General features: G+C 44.0%; 1 protein-coding gene across 2 annotated transcripts in view; it reads left to right on the forward strand.

Moving 5' to 3' along the window:
* The window catches only part of ANKRD10 (ankyrin repeat domain 10), a 34188-nt gene extending 30499 nt beyond the window's left edge, over positions 1–3689 (forward strand). Inside the window, exon 6 of one of the 2 annotated variants that reach the window (XM_042866355.1) lies at positions 2024–3689. In XM_042866355.1, coding sequence (XP_042722289.1) covers positions 2024–2508 — 485 coding nt within the window. In that variant the 3' untranslated portion in view covers positions 2509–3689. The remainder of the gene's footprint in view (positions 1–2023) is intronic. The other variant, XM_042866356.1, reaches the window with a different exon arrangement.
* The last annotated feature ends 16421 nt before the right edge of the window (positions 3690–20110 follow it).

Raw genomic sequence — 20110 nt, forward strand, 5'->3', positions numbered from 1 at the left:
TGATAACCCCAGGGTGTGCATAGAGCTTTGATAAAACCTGTTTGGGGTCAGCTTTTCCATGCACTTTGTAGGTAAAGCATGGAGTTACTACGATAGTGCATTATTATAATGAGAAATGAATATCTTACCTTAATTTGTTCTGTGATTAAAATGTTTATGCTTTGTACCACAAATCAGATTTGCCAAAGGGAATGATAACGGACAGATATTTTAATATATTAGAAATGAATATATATACATATATATGCAGTCAGTTCTTAAAAAGTAGATTATGATATTTTCCAGTGATAATTACTAAGTGTTCTTATTTATGGAAAAATGATTGTCATTCATAAATACTCTCTATTACTATAGGTGCTAATCTTTAATGCGTAGTAACGTTCTATAATTATCACTAGAATTATTCATCACCTACTTTTGCATATTAACTATGGGTAGCGCCACTTTTATGAAATTTGACTTGGCAAAGCCAGCCTATGAGGATTTATTTTTAAGCAGTTAAAAATTTCACACTTTTCAGTTAATAAACACTATCTGAAATTCTTTCTGTGCGTTTTCATCACTGAAATATTAGCTTTGGTGTCTCGATGGGTTTGGGTGGGTTTTTTTTTTCATTTTCAGTAAGAATTTGTTGTTAGTGAGTTCTGTTGACGTCATGAAGGGAATGAAAGAGGAAACTCCGGTTAGTATACACAGTGAGGTTCAAAATTAACACATTTCTTGGCTTTGTGTATCAGTGTATCCATATTGCAAAACATATCCATGCAATGGACCAATAACCAAAGCTTCTGGTTCTTCCTTGTCAAACAGTGGTACTCGTGTCACTTAAACAGGAACCCAGTTGTTTTTAAATGCAGAAAATTACCAGCAGGCAGACTAACTTACTGGCTCGATTTGGAAATGCAACTTCAATGCAGTCCTGTTTTGCACATAGGTTTATGCATTTATGTATTCACAAACATATGTGCATATATCCAAGAACAACAACAGGACATAAAATCTTTACATGTAGATGTATAGACCTGTAGTTTCTACACTTGCCTCACTATTCTTTACCAATACAGATATAAATTTTAGATTGTCCTTTACCTGCAGGCATTTTAAGGCAGAGTGTATTCTGCTAGTTTGTTGAGCTAGTACTTTTGAGTACCACTGCAAAAAAAAAAATGCATTTCAGAAATGCTGATGAAATTCTGTTGATGGAAATAATAATGATTGTACTAAACTACTAAATCCAACAGAAGTTGCTTTAAAACAGTTGTCTATTTTTTTGCATGCACACGTTTAGAATTTTGTTCCCTACTATTAATCTTTTTTTTTTAGTCTTCTGTGCACTCTGCTGTTGCTGTTGTATGGCCTTTTGCATGGCCTTTTGCATGTGGATTGTACAGGTGTTACTATAAACTCATTAATATAAACTTCACTATCTCATCTAGCAAGCTGCTAGATGAGTTGAAGAACTTTCTAAATAAAAGCACTTTGACACATTTTATATTAGCATCCCAGCATAACATTTCTCTATTCGACCTCCTTCAGTGTATTCTGTGCTGTAAGAGTGACCACTGAAAAGAAAGAAAGGAGTCACAGACTAATTACTACAGAAAATAATATTTGAAAAAAAGGCAACTCTTCACCCTGTCACAGATATTCCATTATTGCATATTTACAATCTTAGAACCCAAGGGGGCATTACAGTGAAGATGGAAGGATGTCTTATTCCACTTCTCAAACTGCTGTTCCAGAATGCAGCCTGCTACACTTACAGAAAATAATTTCTGAAAAACTCACGATGTCTTTGAAAGATTAATACAAATATAATTGAATGTAGGTAAGATAGTTGCATTTTTGACATTAAAACCCATGCCTCAGTCCAGCTCCCACAAACACGAACTGCGTATCCTGTTACTGATAAGGAAAGGGCAGGCTTATTGGCACAGTTGTGTGTGGAAACATTTTAAAAATCAGTGGAGTGTAGTGGAGACGTTTTGATGTATTTCGATTTATTCTTAATTTTTGGTGACAGGTGTATTTCTTAATGCAGATATGAATAGCAGTAGCTCCATATTGAATGCACTGACAAATGGATGTGCCATCAATGGACATTTGGATTTCACCGCCGCACAACAGCTCAGTGGGATGGATGCCAGGCAAGAGGAATGTTTAACATTAACACCTACTGGAATAATTCCTGGAGTAACTTCTCCCGGTAGGCATCGAATTCATACCAGTAATGGCACCGAGGAGCCAGAAAAGGCCATGAATAATCCCACTGATATGTGTGGATCTCTCCATCTGAACGGAAGCCCAAGTAGCTGCGTTTCTAACCGCCCCTCGTGGGTGGAAGACCCTGGAGATACTTTGCACTATGGACACTACCACGGTTTTGGGGATACTGCTGAAAGCATCCCTGAACTTAGTAGTGTCGTTGAGCATTCCAATTCTGTTAAAGTTGAACAGAGGTACGACAATACTGTCTTAGGCACAATGTATTTGTACCATGGCTCCTAGATCAACGGCCTTTATATCACGCTCATATTGAAATTGCTACCAAATGAATCTGGGGGCACAAAATCTTCACATAGCATTACATTTGAAAATTGCAACTTACTGCTATTTTTACACTTTGTTTATATAAAAGGTAAACCTTTCATTTGACAGCCTTATACAATAGTTTTAGTTTGTTGCATGTATGGGGCTTGTTTAGTGATGAAGTAGGTGCTGTTATGATGGAATGGTTATTTTCATTTTTTATGGAATGTTCCGGTTTTGTATTTTTTTATTTCTAAGCTTGTGAACACTATCTTTCTCCTTCTCTCTTTTTAGAGCTGTTTTCCCTTTTATTAAAACTATGTTTAAATGAATTTTGTGAAGAAAATGTTACATATGTGCATCACTTAGAAGTAAAGATTTTCCTTTTCCATATCTTCTGCTGAAGCTATGGTAGTAATATCAATGCCAACTATCACTATGCAAGGTTGAAAAGTGGCAATCTTATGGAGTTTCTCTGACTTTCTAGTTTGTACGTTTGTTCAGTATAATTAGGTGTTCATCTTCACATTTTTGAGCAAGTTGTTTAAAAATGCAGAGGCAAAATTTGGGAAAGTTAATGTTTCACTTTGCTATAGCATAGAAGTGCTTTCTGTTGTTGGGCTCTTGGCATTATAGAGTGGGAAGGTGGGTTGCCTTTGTGCAGTCAGGTTGTGCCTCAGGTTAGTTCTGAATTTGTGGCATTTTCCTTTTGCTTCTCTTCTTTATATGTATGCTTGATATTTTACCATAGCTCACAGACCGGAGGCATGTTGGCACTGTTCTGCTTTGTATGCAGTTTAAAATTACTGTTACTTGTTATAGAGTTTGGCAAGTCAAAATATTTGAGTTTGACCGTCTTGGATATACATCTATTGTCCTTTTTTTAACATACGCTTTGAAAATGTAATGTTGTGTATTCTGGGCTATGCTCATAGATATACGTTGTATTTAAAGCTTAATACATAAATCAAAACTCATATAAGTGCACTATATAAGCACTAATAATATAAGTTGCTGCTTTGTGATATGATAAATGAAGAGTGGGAAGAATATGGTAAATGAGATAAGCCCTCTGAATTGTGTTGATTATTCTTTCTGTTGTTTTGTTTAAAAAGGGACCTTTACCATTTGGATTCAAAAAATAAACATATTACATTGTATCTGAATGTTCTGTTTAGACATGATATTTTTACTGGATGCTTGAACATGTCCTTAATAGCTTTTAAACCACATTTCACCATAGTCTTTCTCAGAGCAACTGTAGAACTTCATAATTTTGTCAGTATGTGGAAGCAGATGGGGCCAGCTGAGTCAGTTGTCCTTGAATCACAGAATCACACACTAGATAAACTGGGTTTAAAGGTTCTGTCAGCCCTGAACTCCAAAAACAGGTTGCAAGTACTGTCTGTCTGATCATGGAAATTGTGCTCACCTTTGAACTTCTCTGCTTAAAATGATACAGACTGCAGAGAAATCAATATTGTAAATACACTGTAAATGGTTTCCTATCTACATATAATATACCTGCGGTGTATTGAGATGGAGAGCTGCATTCTCACTGAGCTGCACTGGCAGCTGCACACTCATTCTGCACGTTGTTGGCCAGTCCAGTGAAACTCCTCAGTGCCTTCTGGGGACAAACAAGGCAATTAAGGAAAGGTGACTCTCACCTGAGGCACTCTTTCTGGCATGCACATAACTTGCATGTGCTTGAATAACTGCATCCAGGCTCTGTTCTTCCACAATTTGATTTGTTTATGTGGTGCCCAGAGGCATGCGCCATTGCCATCATACTAACACAACAACAATATTGTTTTTGTATATGCAGAGCTTGCTGCACGCATGTGCTTTCTTATGCTTCTCAAATAAATCAGAGCATCACTAAGTTACAGTAAATATGTTATCAGAAGTATTTGGCTATAACCTGATTCCTAAAGGATTTTTTCTTTGGGTTATCAACAAAATTTGCACGTGTCCATTTACATTACAATTTTAGGTACAGAATTCTAACACAGCAAGATTTATGGTCTGTAAAGCAAGATCTTCAAAAATGTATACACTTTGGTTTTATTCAATTGCTTTTCACGTCTCTTACCTTAAAATGCTTCGGAAGACACTGAATTTCAAATTCAAAGAGAAGACTGAACATTTTATGTTAAAAAGCACTTCTTGTGATTTCATTTGAGTGTTCAGCCACACACTAGTAGAGATTTCAAGGTGTTTATTTCTTGTCAGGCACAATGGAAACAAAGTACTACATTCTAATTCAGTGTAGAAGATCAATGAAGGCATGACTTAGACATACTGTGTGAGTTTGCTAGGTGCCTCCCATTAATGGTGACAGGTCAAAGGGCAGAAGTCTGTGGTAGAAAACGTCTCAGACAAAGGCTGAGATGTGTAATCACAGAATCATAGAATGGCTTGAATTGGAAAGAAACTCAAAGCCCACCCAGCCCCAACCCCTGCCATGGGCAGGGCTGCCCCCCACCAGCTCAGGCTGCCCAGGGCCCCATCCAACCTGGCCTTGAGCACCTGAAGGAACAGGGCAACCTGTTTAGCGCCTCCCCACCTTCCAAGTCAATAATTTCCTCCTAATATCTAACCTAAATCTCACCTCTTTTTGGTCTAAAACCACTTCACCTTGTCCTGTCACTATCACGCAATGGCAATTCTTTATACATAAAAAATTGCAAGAATTCTCAGCCTGCTTTTATACAGGTACTTTTTGAGACAACGGCAGAGGCCATCTAAAATCTTGTTTTTAAATTTTCACATAAATTTTCGGTAGAACTTGAGACAGGGAGTCACCAAATCACAACATGGTTGAGACTGGCAGATTCAGTCCTTAGGAGTAGGCCACCGTTAGGACCCACACCAGTGGCATGGGAGAAAAAGGTTTTCTTATGTTTAATTAGAATTTAACCTTTTTCAGTTTGTCCTGTAATTTCAGCTATGTACGAACAACACAACTGCAAGAATAATGGAGCTAACAGATGCAATCGCACCACTGATGGGCAATTGACGTAAGGTGTTGACTTCACTACATTAAGAATTTATACTTACCAGGTATGGTCATCACAGAATCACAGAATCACACAGAATTGTAGGGGTTGGAAGGGACCTCCAGAGATCATCGAGTCCAACCCCCCTGCCAAAGCAGGTTCCCTACAGCAGGTCACACAGGTAGGCATCCAGGCAGGTCTTGAACATCTCCAGAGAAGGAGACTCCACCACCTCCCTGGGCAGCCTGTTCCAGTGCTCCGTCACTTCACTGTAAAGAAGTTCTTGTGCACATTTGTGCAGAACTTCCTATGCTGCAGCTTGTGTCCATTTCCCCTTGTCCTGTCTCCACTCACCACTGAAAAGAGTCCGGCCTCGCCATTCAGCCCCCCACACCTTAGATACTTATGGACCTGGATCAGGTCCCCTCTCAGTCTCCTTTTCTCAAGGCTGAACAGACCCAGTTCACTCAGCCTTTCCTCATAGGGGAGATGCTCCAGGCCCTTCACCATGTTCGTGGCCCTCCGCTGGACTCTTTCCAAGAGATCCCTGTCTTTTTTGTACTGGGGAGCCCAGAACTGGATGCAGTACTCCAGATGAGGCCTCACCAGGGCAGAGTAGAGGGGGAGGATCACCTCCCTCGACCTGCTGGCCACGCTCTTTTTAATGCACCCCAGTAAGCCATTGGCCTTTTTGGCCACAAGGGCACACTGCTGGCTCATGGCCAACCTGTCGTCCACCAGGACACCCAGGTCCCTTTCCGCAGAGCTCCCCTCCAGCAGGTCATCCCCCAACCTGTACTGGTGCATGCAATTATTCCTCCCCATATGCAAGACTCTACACTTGCTTTTGTTAAACCTCATCTGGTTTTTTTCTGCCCAGCTCTCCAGCCTATCCAGGTCTTGCTGAATGGCAGCACGGCCTTCAGGCGTGTCAGCCAATCCTCCCAACTTCGTATCATCGGCAAACTTGCTGAGGGTGGCCATTATCCCCTCATCAAGGTCATTGATGAAGATGTTGAACAAGACCGGACCCAGCACTGACCTCTGAGGAACACCGCTGGTTACAGGCCTCCAACCGCACTCTGCACCACCAACAACGACCCTCTGTGCTCTGCCAGTAAGCCAGTTCTCAACCCACCTCACTGTCCACTCATCTATCCCACACTTCCTCAGCTTTGTTATAAGGATGTCGTGGGGGACAGTATCAAATGCCTTGCTGAAATCAAGGTAGACTACATCCACTGCTCTCCCCCTATCCACCCAGCCAGAGACAACATCATAGAAGGCTACCAGGTTGGTCAAGCACGACCTCCCCCTGGTGAACCCGTGCTGACTACTCCTGATAACCTCCTTTTCTTCCAGTTGTCTGGAGATGACATCCAGCACAAGGTGTTCCATTGCCTTTCCAGGGACAGAGGTCATGTCTCTCCATACATAACCACCAGTGACAAGAGAGGTATTTTTTAAAAATATCTTGTTATTTGCATCATTAGACCTGCTGAAACGTTTTAAAAGCCTCACAAGCCCTCTTCAAGCCTACAGAATAACATTTCACACACTACTTACAGAATCTTAAAATCATGGCAGATCCTGAGTTGGCCACAAGGACCACTGAGCGCAGCTCCTGGCCCCACACAGCACCAGCCGGTGTTCAAACCCTGTGTCTGAGGGTAGTATCCTTGCACTCCGGCACTGGGGTCCGTGCCCACAGCCCTGTGCATCCCACTCCATGCCCACGGCGCTGTGGTGCAGCCCCTTTCCCTGACCCCCAGCTGCCCTCCCCTGACAGCTCCATGCCGTTCCCTCGGGCCCTGTCGCTGTCACACAGAGCAGAGCTCAGCGCTGCCCCTCCGCTCCCTGTGAGGAGCTGCAGCCGCCATCAGGCCTCCCCTCAGCTCCTCCGCTCTGCGCTGACTATAATTTGAAACATAGCAAAATCAGAAAATCATAGGAGCGTTAGAGTTGGCAGGAACGCTTAAAGGTCATCGGGTCCAATTCTGCTGCAGCAAACAGGGACACCTACAGCTTAATGAGGATGTTCAGCCCCTTCCAGCCTGACCCTGTGCGTCTCCAGGGATGGGAACCCCTTTGCAAACATGTACTTCTCCAAACACTGATCTTGCATCTGGCTGTGCTCACGTCTTGATCCGTGTTCAGATTCACATTCACATTCCTCGAGAAAAGTTTCTCTGAGTCTTTTCTAATAAACTTCTTTAACAAGCTGTCATCTTTGTGCAGTCCGAAGATGTACCCCAGGTTAATATTTATAATCAAGCTATAAATCACTGAGGAGTTTCTGCTGTTTGGATTACAAATGCACATGTTCAAAAGCACTGCTTTGCAAAACATCCAAGTCCCGAGAACAAAAGAGAACTAGAATTAAAAAGTAATATTTGCTGTCTTATATGCTAGTGCCTACCTGCAGTACAAGTTTGAATTGGTAATGCACACTTTCAGAAGTACAGCCTTGCATATTTCTGTACTTACTTTGTGTCCAGCCTGTGCAAAACTGCATACTTGAAAGCAAACAAACAAACAAAATCAGAAAAATAAATTAATTGTTCTAGCACTCTTTCACCAGCCTGCCACTCATGGCAGCACATCTAATGCAACAAGTCCTGCACACTGGGGAATTGGCAGCAGGAGATGGGCAGCTGGACTCCTCCACATGCACAGAATCATACAACCATAGAAAGGCCTGGGTTGAAAAGGACCACAGTGATCATCTAGTTTCAATCCCCCTGCTATGTGCAGGGCTGCCAACCAGACCTGCCCAGAGCCACATCCAGCCTGGCCTTGGATGCCTCCAGGGATGGGGCATCCACAACCTCAATGATGGGACACACTGTAGCTTCCCACTGGGCCCTTCACATCTCATAGTTTTGCTCAAGGTGGTTGTTACTTTGGTAGAATATAAAAAATAGCAATGTCTGGCCAGATAAGCACCAAGTGGGAAGCTTTGTAACCAGGTCAGTGTGGCGCTGAGCCCAAAATAACGAGCTCAGTTTATTAGGTCTTTGGTACACTGCCTGAGGTTAAGCCTGTCATGGCCTCAATAGAAAAAGGCAGAGCAGCTGAGGGAGTAATCCTATGGAACATAAAGACAGAGGAATGAGATCAACCCTTGGACTAAGCTTGCTTGGTGAGACAACCAAGATACACACAGGGGACCTCTTGCTCAGGACAGCTGAGGAGTATGGGAATAAAGACAGCAAACACCTGTTGAGGAGAAAGGAAATGATAAAAATAGTGCGTAGGGAAAAAATACAGATGTCACATCAGAAGCAAACTCCAATCACTCCCATGTTCTCCACTCCTGAGGCTTTCAAGGAGCTGCACTGGTGCAGTAAAATCAAAATGCCTTTGTAACAGCAGCCTCCATCAGCAAATGGGTAGAAGGCTGTGAGAATGAGTGTTTGACACAGAAGTGAGAAGGGACAAAAGCAAAGTGCGGAAGGCATTTAACGAGCCCCACTTTTGCTAGAGGAGAAAGATGGGTGAACTCCTACACACTGCCTTGCCTGCTCCAAAGGGTTAGAGGAGGGGTTTGGAGCACGTAGGTATCGTTGAAGGATTTTAATTGTTGTGCTTCGTGGGAAGGGGAGTGCTGCTCAGCATGTGCCTTGTGCAGCATGTAAAAGTGGGAGGCTTTGCCTTGCAGAACACTGCATGTGGTATGCACTGGTTGAGTCGACCTCTGGTTGCACTTCCATTGCCACTGTGCACAGCTGCTCTAGAGCCCTTCTCCACGAGACTACTTTGTATTGTCAGTGGGAATGGCATCACTGCAAGGAGGACCGCAGAGAGAATTTTTAAACAGTAATCTGCTGTGCTTTATTGCACGTGGACTGAGGGAACATACGGGCCTCTCTGAACAGCTTGGAAGTAAAGAGAACAACTTTTGTAAGGAAAGAAATAGTATGGTATCAGCCAAGAGGCAGAGCAAATGCTGTGGTCAGATCCCAGAACAGAGCAATCGAATTAGGGATCTGCTGAATGAACTACAGCTACAGTGAAATGCGGAGAAAAAAAGGCATAATCTCATCTGATACAGACTAAGGAAATAAAAGTGGCTGTTAGTGGGGTGCAAATAAAAGCCACGTCCAAAAGGAAATGAACTGCAATTAGATGAGGAGAATGAAAATAGAGTTACTCTTCCTGTCTTAATGTCTAAATGAGAGTGAGTGTGGACATCCATTTCCCATGGCCACCAGGAGTCAGCAGTGGCTCTCCACCAAAGGCACTGCAGCCAGTCTGTCTAGCAGGGTGGGAAAGGGGAGGTGTGCATGCTCAGCCTGATCCCAGACACAAGCAGCAGTGGTAAGGCAATTTCAGGCCGTCCCTTGCATAACCCTCTCATGGATCTCACAAAAGGATGGGTTATGCTTTTTTTGCTGCCGTGATTGAATGGGAAGTTGTGGTGAGCAGTTGGTCTCTGCTCCCATGTAACTACTGATAGGACTAGAGGGAATGGCCTCCAGTTGTGCCAGGGGAGATTCAGGTTGGATGTTAAGCAAAATTTATTCTCCAAAAGAGTGGTTATGCACTGGAATGGGCTGGCCAGGGAAGTGGTGGAGTCACCAACTCTGGAGGCGTTCAAGAAATGTTTAGATGTTGAACTGAGGAATGTTTTGTAGTGGAAAATATTGGTGACAGGTGGATGGTTGGACTGGATGATCTTAGAGGTCTTTTCTAACTTTTTCCAAACAACAGCCTTCTGTGGTTCAAGAGGAAATGGTTTTAAGTTGAGGGAGGGAAGATTTAGGTTGGATGTCAGGGGGAAATTCTTTACAGAGAGAATAGTGAGATGCTGGAACGGGCTGCCCAGAGAGGCTGTGGATGCCCTGTCCCTGGAGGTGTTCAAGGCCAGGTTGGATGGGGCCCTGGGCAGCCTGGTCTAGTATTAAATGGGGAGGTTGGCAGCTCTGCCTGCAGCAGGGGGGTTGGTGCTCGATGATCCTTGAGGTCCCTTCCAACCCAAGCCATTCTATGATTCTATGAAATGAACAAAACCAAAAGAAAGCTCTTTGGAGGGTCTTTGTAGATTACTGGCTGCTCTACCCATCCGCTGACAGGTGGCTGTAGCATCAGAAACATATTGTTCCCTGTTCATTGGGTTGCTAATGCAGCCAGCTTAATTTACTCTGCCAGAATCCAACCACGTGTGTGGCATGCTAAGTGTGAACCACAAATCATTTATCTGTCTGAAGCCCTTATCCTTATGTGGGCAGCTTAGATGAGGGCCTTATTATTATGAAGTTAAGTACATTTTTGCCCAGATTTCAGTTTTTGAATATTCAATATGGCACAAGTGGAGGGTACCCAAATGGTCACTTTGATTTGAAGCCCCATGTCCATTCACAGGTCAGACAGAGTGCATGTTCTGGCAGATTGCCCTGCCTCCTCGTTTGGTGCCTTTGGTGGATCCTGGAGTAATATTTTCTGGGGCTGTGTAAATCGTCCCAGCCTCAGCAACAGGGCACTCCTCAACCTTCAGCTTCTTCAGATGGCCATCTACTTCTCACATGCATTTACAGCCCTATCCTGCATGTCTGCTAATGCTCAGTGAAAATGCAAGGGAGACAAACATCAGACTGCAACAGCAAATGATGGAGCCTTCAGAGGATTTCACTGCTGTGTCAGCTGTTGCTGCAGCTTAAAATGAGTGCATTTCCACCATCGTAAGGCTGGAGTTTGGACACACAGCACTCTCATCACTCTTGCAGCTGGATTAAGGCAGCTACTGGGACTGAAGGAGATGGCCTGAACAGAAGTGACACACACAGCACTCCTGCAAGTGACTTGGTCTATGTACCCCTTGCTGAACTTGGGAAGAATTTTCAGCCAGTTCAGAGGTAACAGAGACAAAAAACACCTTCCAAAACCTCAATGTAAGGACAGAGCCTGGAAGGTATTTCTGCTACTTGATATATACATTTGTTGGAAAGCAAGTTGGATGTGAACTGAAGACTTAAAAGAAATTGGATTACTTGCGAGGGTACTGTAATTGAAAAGAAGAGAAGCGTGTGTGCTTGAAACAAATTTATTTACTACCGTGGGAGAACTGTAATTGAAAAGAAGAGAAACTTGTAGAGCGGAGCATTTGAAATTGGCTGGAGAGGGAGAGAAAGTAGGGGCTCCCACTCTCTGAAATTAATTTCCTGCTTGATTTGTAGTACCAAACTTTAGAAACATCTATACCAATTAACTTGGAAGTGTAAGGTTTTCCTTAGGGAGCATTGCCATAGTGCACAGGGATAAAGAAGTGAAATGCTTTAACCTTGTTCCTCGGCTCCTACACAAAGTGGAACAAGGCACTGACTAAGATGGCACTTGATGGCAGCTCTGGATCCAGGTTTCAGGAGCCTGATGAGTGCACTACAGATCTTGCAAAGCACTGGAGGCCTTAAACAGCACCTCTACAGCCCTGGGCCACAGCTATGGGCAGGTGGGACTGAGTGGCCCCATTTATAGGAACTCTGCCTCAAATGGCCTTCTGATCCTCGCCATGGCTCTGCAGGGATCCAGGAGCCAAGCGCAGTCACAGCTTCATCTCCTCACGAGTCCCAGGTCACCTGGAGGTTTTGATGCTTCTTCTCATGTAATTGTGCTCTGAAATCTCTGAAATCCCTTTTTATCTTTTTTCTTTTTCTTTTCTCTCTTTCTCTCTCTCTCTTTTTTTTTTTTTTTTCTTTTTTTCTTTTTTTTCTGCCTACATTTATTTCTTCGTAAGAACTCAATAAAAAAGAAACAGGTGAACTGAGTCTGGCTCAGGGACAGTCTTATCCAATTTCACATTTTCCCTGATAAAACCTTCTGACCTCTGACAATCTCACACTAAAGGAATTAGGGTTTCCACTTCTACAACATCCTTTGACAATGAGCTCCACCATTCCAGCACACGCTGCGTGTAGAAGTGCTCATTTTTGTTTGTTTTAATCTTGCTCTCTGACTCTTTCATTCGGTGACCCCTGGTACTGTGAGAAACAGTGAATAAATTTTCGTATGCGGCACACAATTTTGTAGAGCTATCTCATATTTCTCCTCAGTCATCTATTATCCAAGGAGAGGAATCATATTCTGTTTAATACTTTATATGAAGCAGACCTATACAGCAAATCCTGATTATTCTCTGTATCTGTTTTTCATTTCTACCACAATCTTTTGAGATGAGATGACAGCACATGAAAAGAGGATATATCATAAATTCACAGCATAATGATGTACCTTATTTTATTCTCTGTTCCTTTCCTAGTAATTACCAACAGTTTCTTTACTGCTTAGCATTACACCAATGTTTGCAAAGAACTGCTCAAAAACACAGTAACATCTTTCTCATATAGTGACAGAAAACGGAGAGCTCATTGTTATGTCTGCTTGTGTTGTTAGGATCATTTTCCCCATGTGAATTACCCTGCCTGCTCCCACCCAAATTCATTTTCCAGTTCCCAGTACTGAGATCCTTCTGCCATTCTCTGCAGTTGGGTTTAGTTCAGATAACTCTGGATAGTTTTGCGTGACCAACAAATCCTCTCACCTCACTATTTATGTTATGGTTTTTTGTCCTACCTCACAAATATTTTGAACACCATAAGTCACAACATGTATAGAAGTGATTTTCCCACATGCATTAGAAGTGATGGTCCCACTGAGTAAAGATGGTCCTCCCACTGTAATTCCCACTTGTGCATGTGCATTGTGCATCCTCACCTTGAATATGGCATGAAGTCTCACACCTGAAATCCATCATTCTCCCTGACAGAGCCCCAGCTATTCTTAATAATTTTTCCTACCAATTAGGTCCAATTTTCTTCTGCTGGCATGCTCATTTAAGGCAGATCTATGGGCCTGCCATCTGGTAAGATGAGTGAGTGAGTGAGTGAGTGTGCGAGCGAGTGAGCATGAACACCAGCAAAGGCACCTATAGTTTATGTGCCTTCGAGTTCCAGGGCAGTTTCCCTTTCAGTCTGCCAGAGTTCATCCTTTTTGTATTGCTCTCACTGGAGACATCCTCCGTTCTCCCATGGAACGTATTTACTTGAACTTCTAATAGTCCCCTTTACTGTTTTAAAAACACAAATGGGGCTTTTTTAGGTTCCTTTTAAGAATCTTTTAGAGTACATTTTTTCCTTTTATCCTCTGACGCAGTGTCCATAAAGCCTCTTTATCCCAGTGGAAATCGTTCCGTCCTTTTCGTAGTGCCTTTTAATGCAAGTACTTTGTTAAATATGATTTGTCTCCTTGAAGTTAAGCATTACTGCAATTGACTTTTTCTTTTTTTTTTAACCGTTTTGTTCTTGTGATTGAACTGAGTATGACCTAGGCCTACTGCACAGGGTTCCAGTGAGAATTGCATCTTGTGAGGGTCCTGGCAGCTTGCTGCAACTCCGTATCACGTGTTTTAGCTGTCCAACGGTTTGGGCTCTGCACCATGCTCTTTTGTCATGGTTGCTTGCCCACATAGGAATCATGGAAATGTATTGTGCTCTCTATCCTCTCACCGTCTCTAATCTTTCTTTAGCTTTCAACGTCCAGATGACTGCTGGCAAAGTCCCAGCGATAAGGCTTAGAATCATAGAATCATAGAATCATCAAGGCTGGAAAAGACCTGCAAGATCATCCAGTCCAACCATCCACATACCAGAAATATTCTCCAGTAAATCACGGCCCTCAATACCACACCTAAAAGTTCCTTGAACATCTCCAGGGATAGTGACTCCACCACCTCCCTGGGCAGCTCGTTCCAGTGTCTCACCACTCTTTTGGAGAAGAAATTTTCCTTGATATCCAACCTGAATCTCCCCTGGAGCCATTCCTTCCCATCCTATCACTGTTACACAGGAGAAGTGACCAACTCCCACCTCGCCACACACTCCCTTCAGGCAGTTGTGGAGAGTGAGAAGTTCTCCCTTGAGCCTCTTCTTCTCCAGACTGAACAATCCCATTTTCCTCAGCCACTCCCCATAAGACTTGTGCTCCAGACCCCTCACAGCTTTGTTGTCCTTCTCTGGACACACTCTAGGGCCTCACTGTCTTTCTTGTAGGTAGATATGAAACTCATCTCCTGGCTGCCAGCTGAGACACCTGGTTGCACTCTGGGATATTTCCTGATATTTCCAGCACCTGATGCATCCCCTACAAATTGCACATGCACATGGGCATTATCTGACTGAGGAAACATGAGTGTCTGTTTCATGTGCATCCTTTAGGACGAAAAGCAGCACCATTAAGCTAACAGCTGGAAAAGGTACATGGAATGGGTGCTGAGATGAAGTTACTTTATTTTCAATTTCTCTCTCTCTTTTTTTTTTTTTTAATTGCTGCTGGAATTGTTAATAATACAAGTGGTCTATCACAATCTGCTCTGCAGTGTTACTGGAGTGTACAGGATTCTAGACACATTCTAGTCAGGGAAAAAGAGCAAAACTGATTTCCTGCAGGATCTCCTGGGCAGCTGATGCTGAAATGCCCTTTCCACAATTGTGTTACTCTGAGCAGCTTGCCAGGTGTTTGCTTACTGGTGCGGTAGTCTGTCTGCACTGCAATGTGGGCAAAACCTCCTTCATGGGCACGTCAGTACTCTTCAAAGTCATTTCCATAGGCAATAGGTGCTACCTAGGGAAAAATCCTAAAAGCACAGGATGTCTGTCTGCCTGACCATCAGAAGATGGCTGATCCACATCAGAAGATGCCCATGCTACATCAGTTATTAGGTATAAAACTACATCAGTTATTAGGAAACGACACGTTTTTTTTTCAAAAACTGAAGGCTCTTAACAAATGCCTTGTGCCAGGTTACATTTTTGGGGCCTTGGCAGCACAAGGTCCTTTGTGGGGAAAGAGAGGGTGCTGGCTCACTGGGTCTGCAAGGAGGAATGGTCTGAGCTTGTGGGAGGGAGGAGTGCTCCTGCTGCTTTGCAGACAGCAGGCTGTGCGGTGCAGTGCTGACAGATGCTGTGGGAGTCTTATTGCCTTCCTCTCAAAACATACAGCTTCATTAGGGAAGAGAGAGGGCTACCCCTGGCTGCAGCAAGCCCAGGGTTTTCCTGTAACCTGCCTGAAATGAAGATGGATCTAGTGTAAACATGACATTTGTGTGCCTTTTGCTGCAATGTTTGAGAAATTATTATATATGTGAGGAAACATATCATTTTAACAGAGAGAGGATGCAGCTTTATTCAAAAACCAGCAAAAAATCACTGAGGAAAGCCCCTAAACTATCCAGAGCAGTGGGTGGCTAGCTGTTCTGAAACACGTGGCTCCCACTCTGTGGATTCTCACTCTGCTGGGCAGTCCCTACTCACAGATGCAGCGGGGCATAGGGAAGACCTGTCTTGGGCTAAGAGGCCAGGCTGTGAGAGCCAGGACACCTCTCTGCTCCTAGGCCTACTCACCCTGTCCTGCAAAGGCAACAAGTCATTGCCTTCAGCAGCAACTTGGTGCCCGTCAGCTGTAAAACTAAAGGGCATGCAGCTTCTGCCTTCCTCTGTGCTGGTGTGTGCAGCTTGCTGGTGGCATTACATCTTGCATTGCTTACTTGCCATGCAGGTTGGATGTGGTTCCTCGTGGCTTCCTCAAAAACCTTGCAATAGCCTCATGGCCTTGCATGCCAAGCCTCAGTGTTGCAATGGAGATATTCCTCCAAATCATTGGCCTTCCCAACTCCTGCTCCGGCTTCAGAGACCAAGCTGATGGGTACCCTGTCTACTTCATGCAGTGAAGCCTTCATGAGGTAGCTCATCTCTCCCAGCCCTTCTGGAGGCTGAACCAGCAGCTCCATAGTGGCACCAGCACACTCTGAACACGGATGTGCCATGGGAGTTCTTCGTTCTGCACACACAGGGTATCACCCCAGAAATGTCTGCTGTTCGCTCCTCACCCCAGCAGTGGGCTAAGAAAGGCCTGTGAGAGTCACTCTGCCAAAGCTGAGAATGGCACATGGGAGATGGCCCCTGAGAAATGTCTGCCACAGCAGCATCACCAGTGCAAGGACAACCTCTTCTGAGGTGGGATTAAATGTGAAGGAATGTGAATGAGATTATGAGATTAAATGTGAAGGAGCACGTCACTCTGCTGGACACCTGCCACCTCACAACTGGACTCGGCTGTGACCCCACCTGCCTCATATTTTCCCTGGGAAGCCAGAATGAAGGGAGGACCATGTGCTTCTTCATTCAGGACATGTGTTGGACACAGACACCAAGGGATCGGAAGAATGGTCCTATTTCTCCGGCTTCTCACTCAGCACAGGCCATGAGGGCCAACACTTCATTTAGCAGGAAATCCAGGTGCCTCCAGCCCAAAGCAAGTCTACCTTTCCCGCACACCGTGTGCTGCTTGCTCACTGCTCCTGAAGCTGGCTGGTGTGCAGTGCAGCAAGTACAGCTGTGGTCCACCCTGGCCTCGCTTGCCCAGCACTGAAGGGAGCACTTAGAGCACAGGAGGTTTCTTGAGGTACTTTCCGCTTGGATGAAGCTACTCAGAGAACATGGAAGCTTTTGGCCCTGTGCCTTCCATCCAATAGAGAGACCAGCTCATCTCCTCATTTCCTTTCTTGCCTGTTGCTTCTCTCACAGCCTAATCCAAGGGCTACAAAACTTGACTCCAAGCTGCAGTTTTGGTATGACAGAGATCTGCTGCTTTATAAATTTTGATCCCTTAAGCAAGAATGATTCGTGTGCAAGAAGGACAAAAAACTCTTTAAGTAAAAAAAAAAAGTTTTCCTTTTTTTTTGTTTACTTGCCTTATATTATGTTAGTATTGAATTTTTGAGATGAAGGCTGGAGTAACACCACCTATGCTTTTGCTAGCCCATAATTACACCAATCTCAGAAGTAGAAATCTGTAAGAATTGCCAAGGGAGAACAAGAGAAGGGAAAGGACAAAAAGCTGAAACGAAACCATGAGGCTAATTGCAATGGTGACTGTCTGACATTTCCCATTTCCTCCTGAAGCACACTTATCCCACAGAACTTTAATGCTGGTGTGCTGTGAGCGAGCCCCGCTGGCACGTATCCTGTGGGGTCAGGCACCTCTGTACCAGCAGTCGTGCAGCCCTGAGATACCGAGGGCATCCCATGGCTGGTGGGAACAGAACCATATCAGAGGTCAGGCGTTTTAGAGTGTGCAAGTGGCACATTTTTATGCAGCTTGGAGTAAAGTTGCTGTTGCAAGCTATTGTCTCCAGAAAGAGAAATCAGAAAGTGCTGTCCCCGAGGGCTCCTTGTGTGTGCGCCATGATGATGGCTGCAAAGTGCTTGGCCCTTGAGAGAAGGGGTAGACAGATGAGCAAAAACTGGCACGTTAAGGTCTCCTTGCTCAAACAGCTCACATTTAAAAATACCTTATTAGCATTCTCCTACAGACGTAAAAGTGGTGCAGGGAATGGTTAAACATCAGCACGATACAGAGGTGCTTACCTCTGTACAGCTATGTGCTTTGACATTTCAAGAGCAACCAAAACGTTTCCCAGTGCAAATGGAACAAGAAAGGTGGGAACAGGATCCCTTGCTAAAAGAAGTTATTAGAACTAATACCCTGCCAAGCAGGGAGGACAGCTAAAGAGAAAGAGAACACAGCTAAGACAGCCTGCTTTCTGCCTTTCTTTGTAAGCATGATAACACTTTATACTTGCTTAATGCTTTGCTTTGATCAAATTAAACTGTTTTACTCTCATGTTGAGTCTGGCCTGATAATGAGCTGATCTTGCAGTGAGCTGGGAGGTGGTGGTGTTCCTTTCAGGAAGAGCAAACTGCAGGATGAGTGGCTCGAGGCATAGGAGCACTGTGTGGCAGTCAGCATGGGTGTTGGAGACCATCAAGAGCAGCACACATGTTTTCATGGAGTTACTGTCTAAGAGTAAGAGCTAGTAATGCCAGGTAATGACCAGAGGAGAAATATTTCATCTGACAAAAACCTTTTTCTTTTTTCTTTGCTGGTTTCCCATGGCTGAGAAGAACACACCTGATGCTGAAAGGGAAAATAAATGGGTGCCTCTGCTGCTAGCAGTGGGAGTCCTAGGGGATGCTCCACTTGTCCAAGTGCACGTGTGTGCACTGCCTTCGTCCACACACTCTGTGCAGCTGCTGCTTGACTCCATCCAGCCAAGGGGGGCTGGAGGCAACCTGCGACCCCTCCAGAAGTCTGATGGAGAGCGATGCACCAGGGTCGGATCATTTATCCTCTCCTCAAATCTGAACAGGTTGGTTTTTATCACTAAAGGATTTGGACCATGCACATGTCTGAGAAGTGTTTGTAACACTCTCTGATGCGATGATGGTTAATGGTCTGACCTCACCGACATGGATATCCAATATTGACTGTGATGCATTCGAAGTATTTTCCTCAAACATTTTTCTTCATCCTTGTTTGTAGCTGTATTTGAAGCCCTGGAGACAGCTAAAATACCACAGCTTTGGATTTTCCTGCCTTATGTCAGATAGCTTTTTGCATGCCAGTGCTAACAAACTACTGCACTGTGACTTCTGAACCTCAGCTTTAAAAATGTGACAAATCAGACTGTCGTGGTTTTGCGTGGGATAGAGTTAGGTTTGGGATTTCTGCTGAAAACAGTGGTGCTAGCATACCAGTGCTTTATTTGTTGCAGAGAAGTGTTGCACAGACCAAGAACTTCTCTACTTCTTGTAGCAAAGCACCTTCCTTGCCAGCGAGGAGCTGAGGATGCCAAGCAGCAAGTGACAAAGCCAGGGCAGCTGACCCAAGCTGGCCAAGGAGATATTTCATACCATATTCTGTTATGCTCAGCAATAAGGAATGTAGGGAAAGAAGAAGGAAAGAAGGAAGTTGGGGACGTCAGCAATGATGGTGAAGAAACTGCTGTTCATGATGTACTGTTTCTTTAGAGATGGCTGAAGCAGTGAATTTATTCCTTGTTTGGCTTTGCTTGCATGCCCTGCTTTTGCTTTACTAGTAAGCTGCCTTCCTCTCATCCCACAAGTTGCCTTTCTGTCCCTCTTCTCATCCCACCTGGGAGGTGAGCGAGGAGCTGCTTGGAGCCGAGCGCTTGCAGACAAAACCTCAACTGTGTGGCTGCTTCTGGAGATGGACTCGTGTTACAATATTAGTGTCATGTAATTCTTTCTAGGTCAGCCTAGAATGGCATTTGTGCACTTGTAATATAGGAATGGCTGACTGAAAATGAAGTCCTGGGCTTTTGCACGACTTGGCACAGTCTTCTGGGCCTGAATGTCAAGTCTGGCTAAATAAGTCTTCAGGGATCAGAGCTGAGCTTTCAGTCATCAGAAACTTCTTCTAGTGTCAACATCCTGTAGGATTTCATTTCCTAGGTATTTTTGAATGATTGTGCTTTGCTAACGTGATCATTCTCCTCCCAAAGGTTTCTGAAGAGGTAGTTCCACCACGACCAACATTGTTGGGTTTTTCAGTTTGATGACCTTTGACTCTCAAGCAGTGCTGGTTCACAGGTATGGGCCACACCACAAAGTACTTCAGGATCCACTTAAAATCCAACTCAAAACCCAAACTTGTAACTCCATCCAGCCTATTCAGACTAGAAAATCGTATTAATTCCTTCTGGATTGCAAATTCTGAATACATTT

This window comes from Lagopus leucura, unplaced genomic scaffold (genome assembly GCF_019238085.1).
Source record: "Lagopus leucura isolate 7727_CA_CO unplaced genomic scaffold, USGS_WTPT01 Super-Scaffold_100001, whole genome shotgun sequence".
NCBI lineage: Eukaryota > Metazoa > Chordata > Aves > Galliformes > Phasianidae > Lagopus > Lagopus leucura.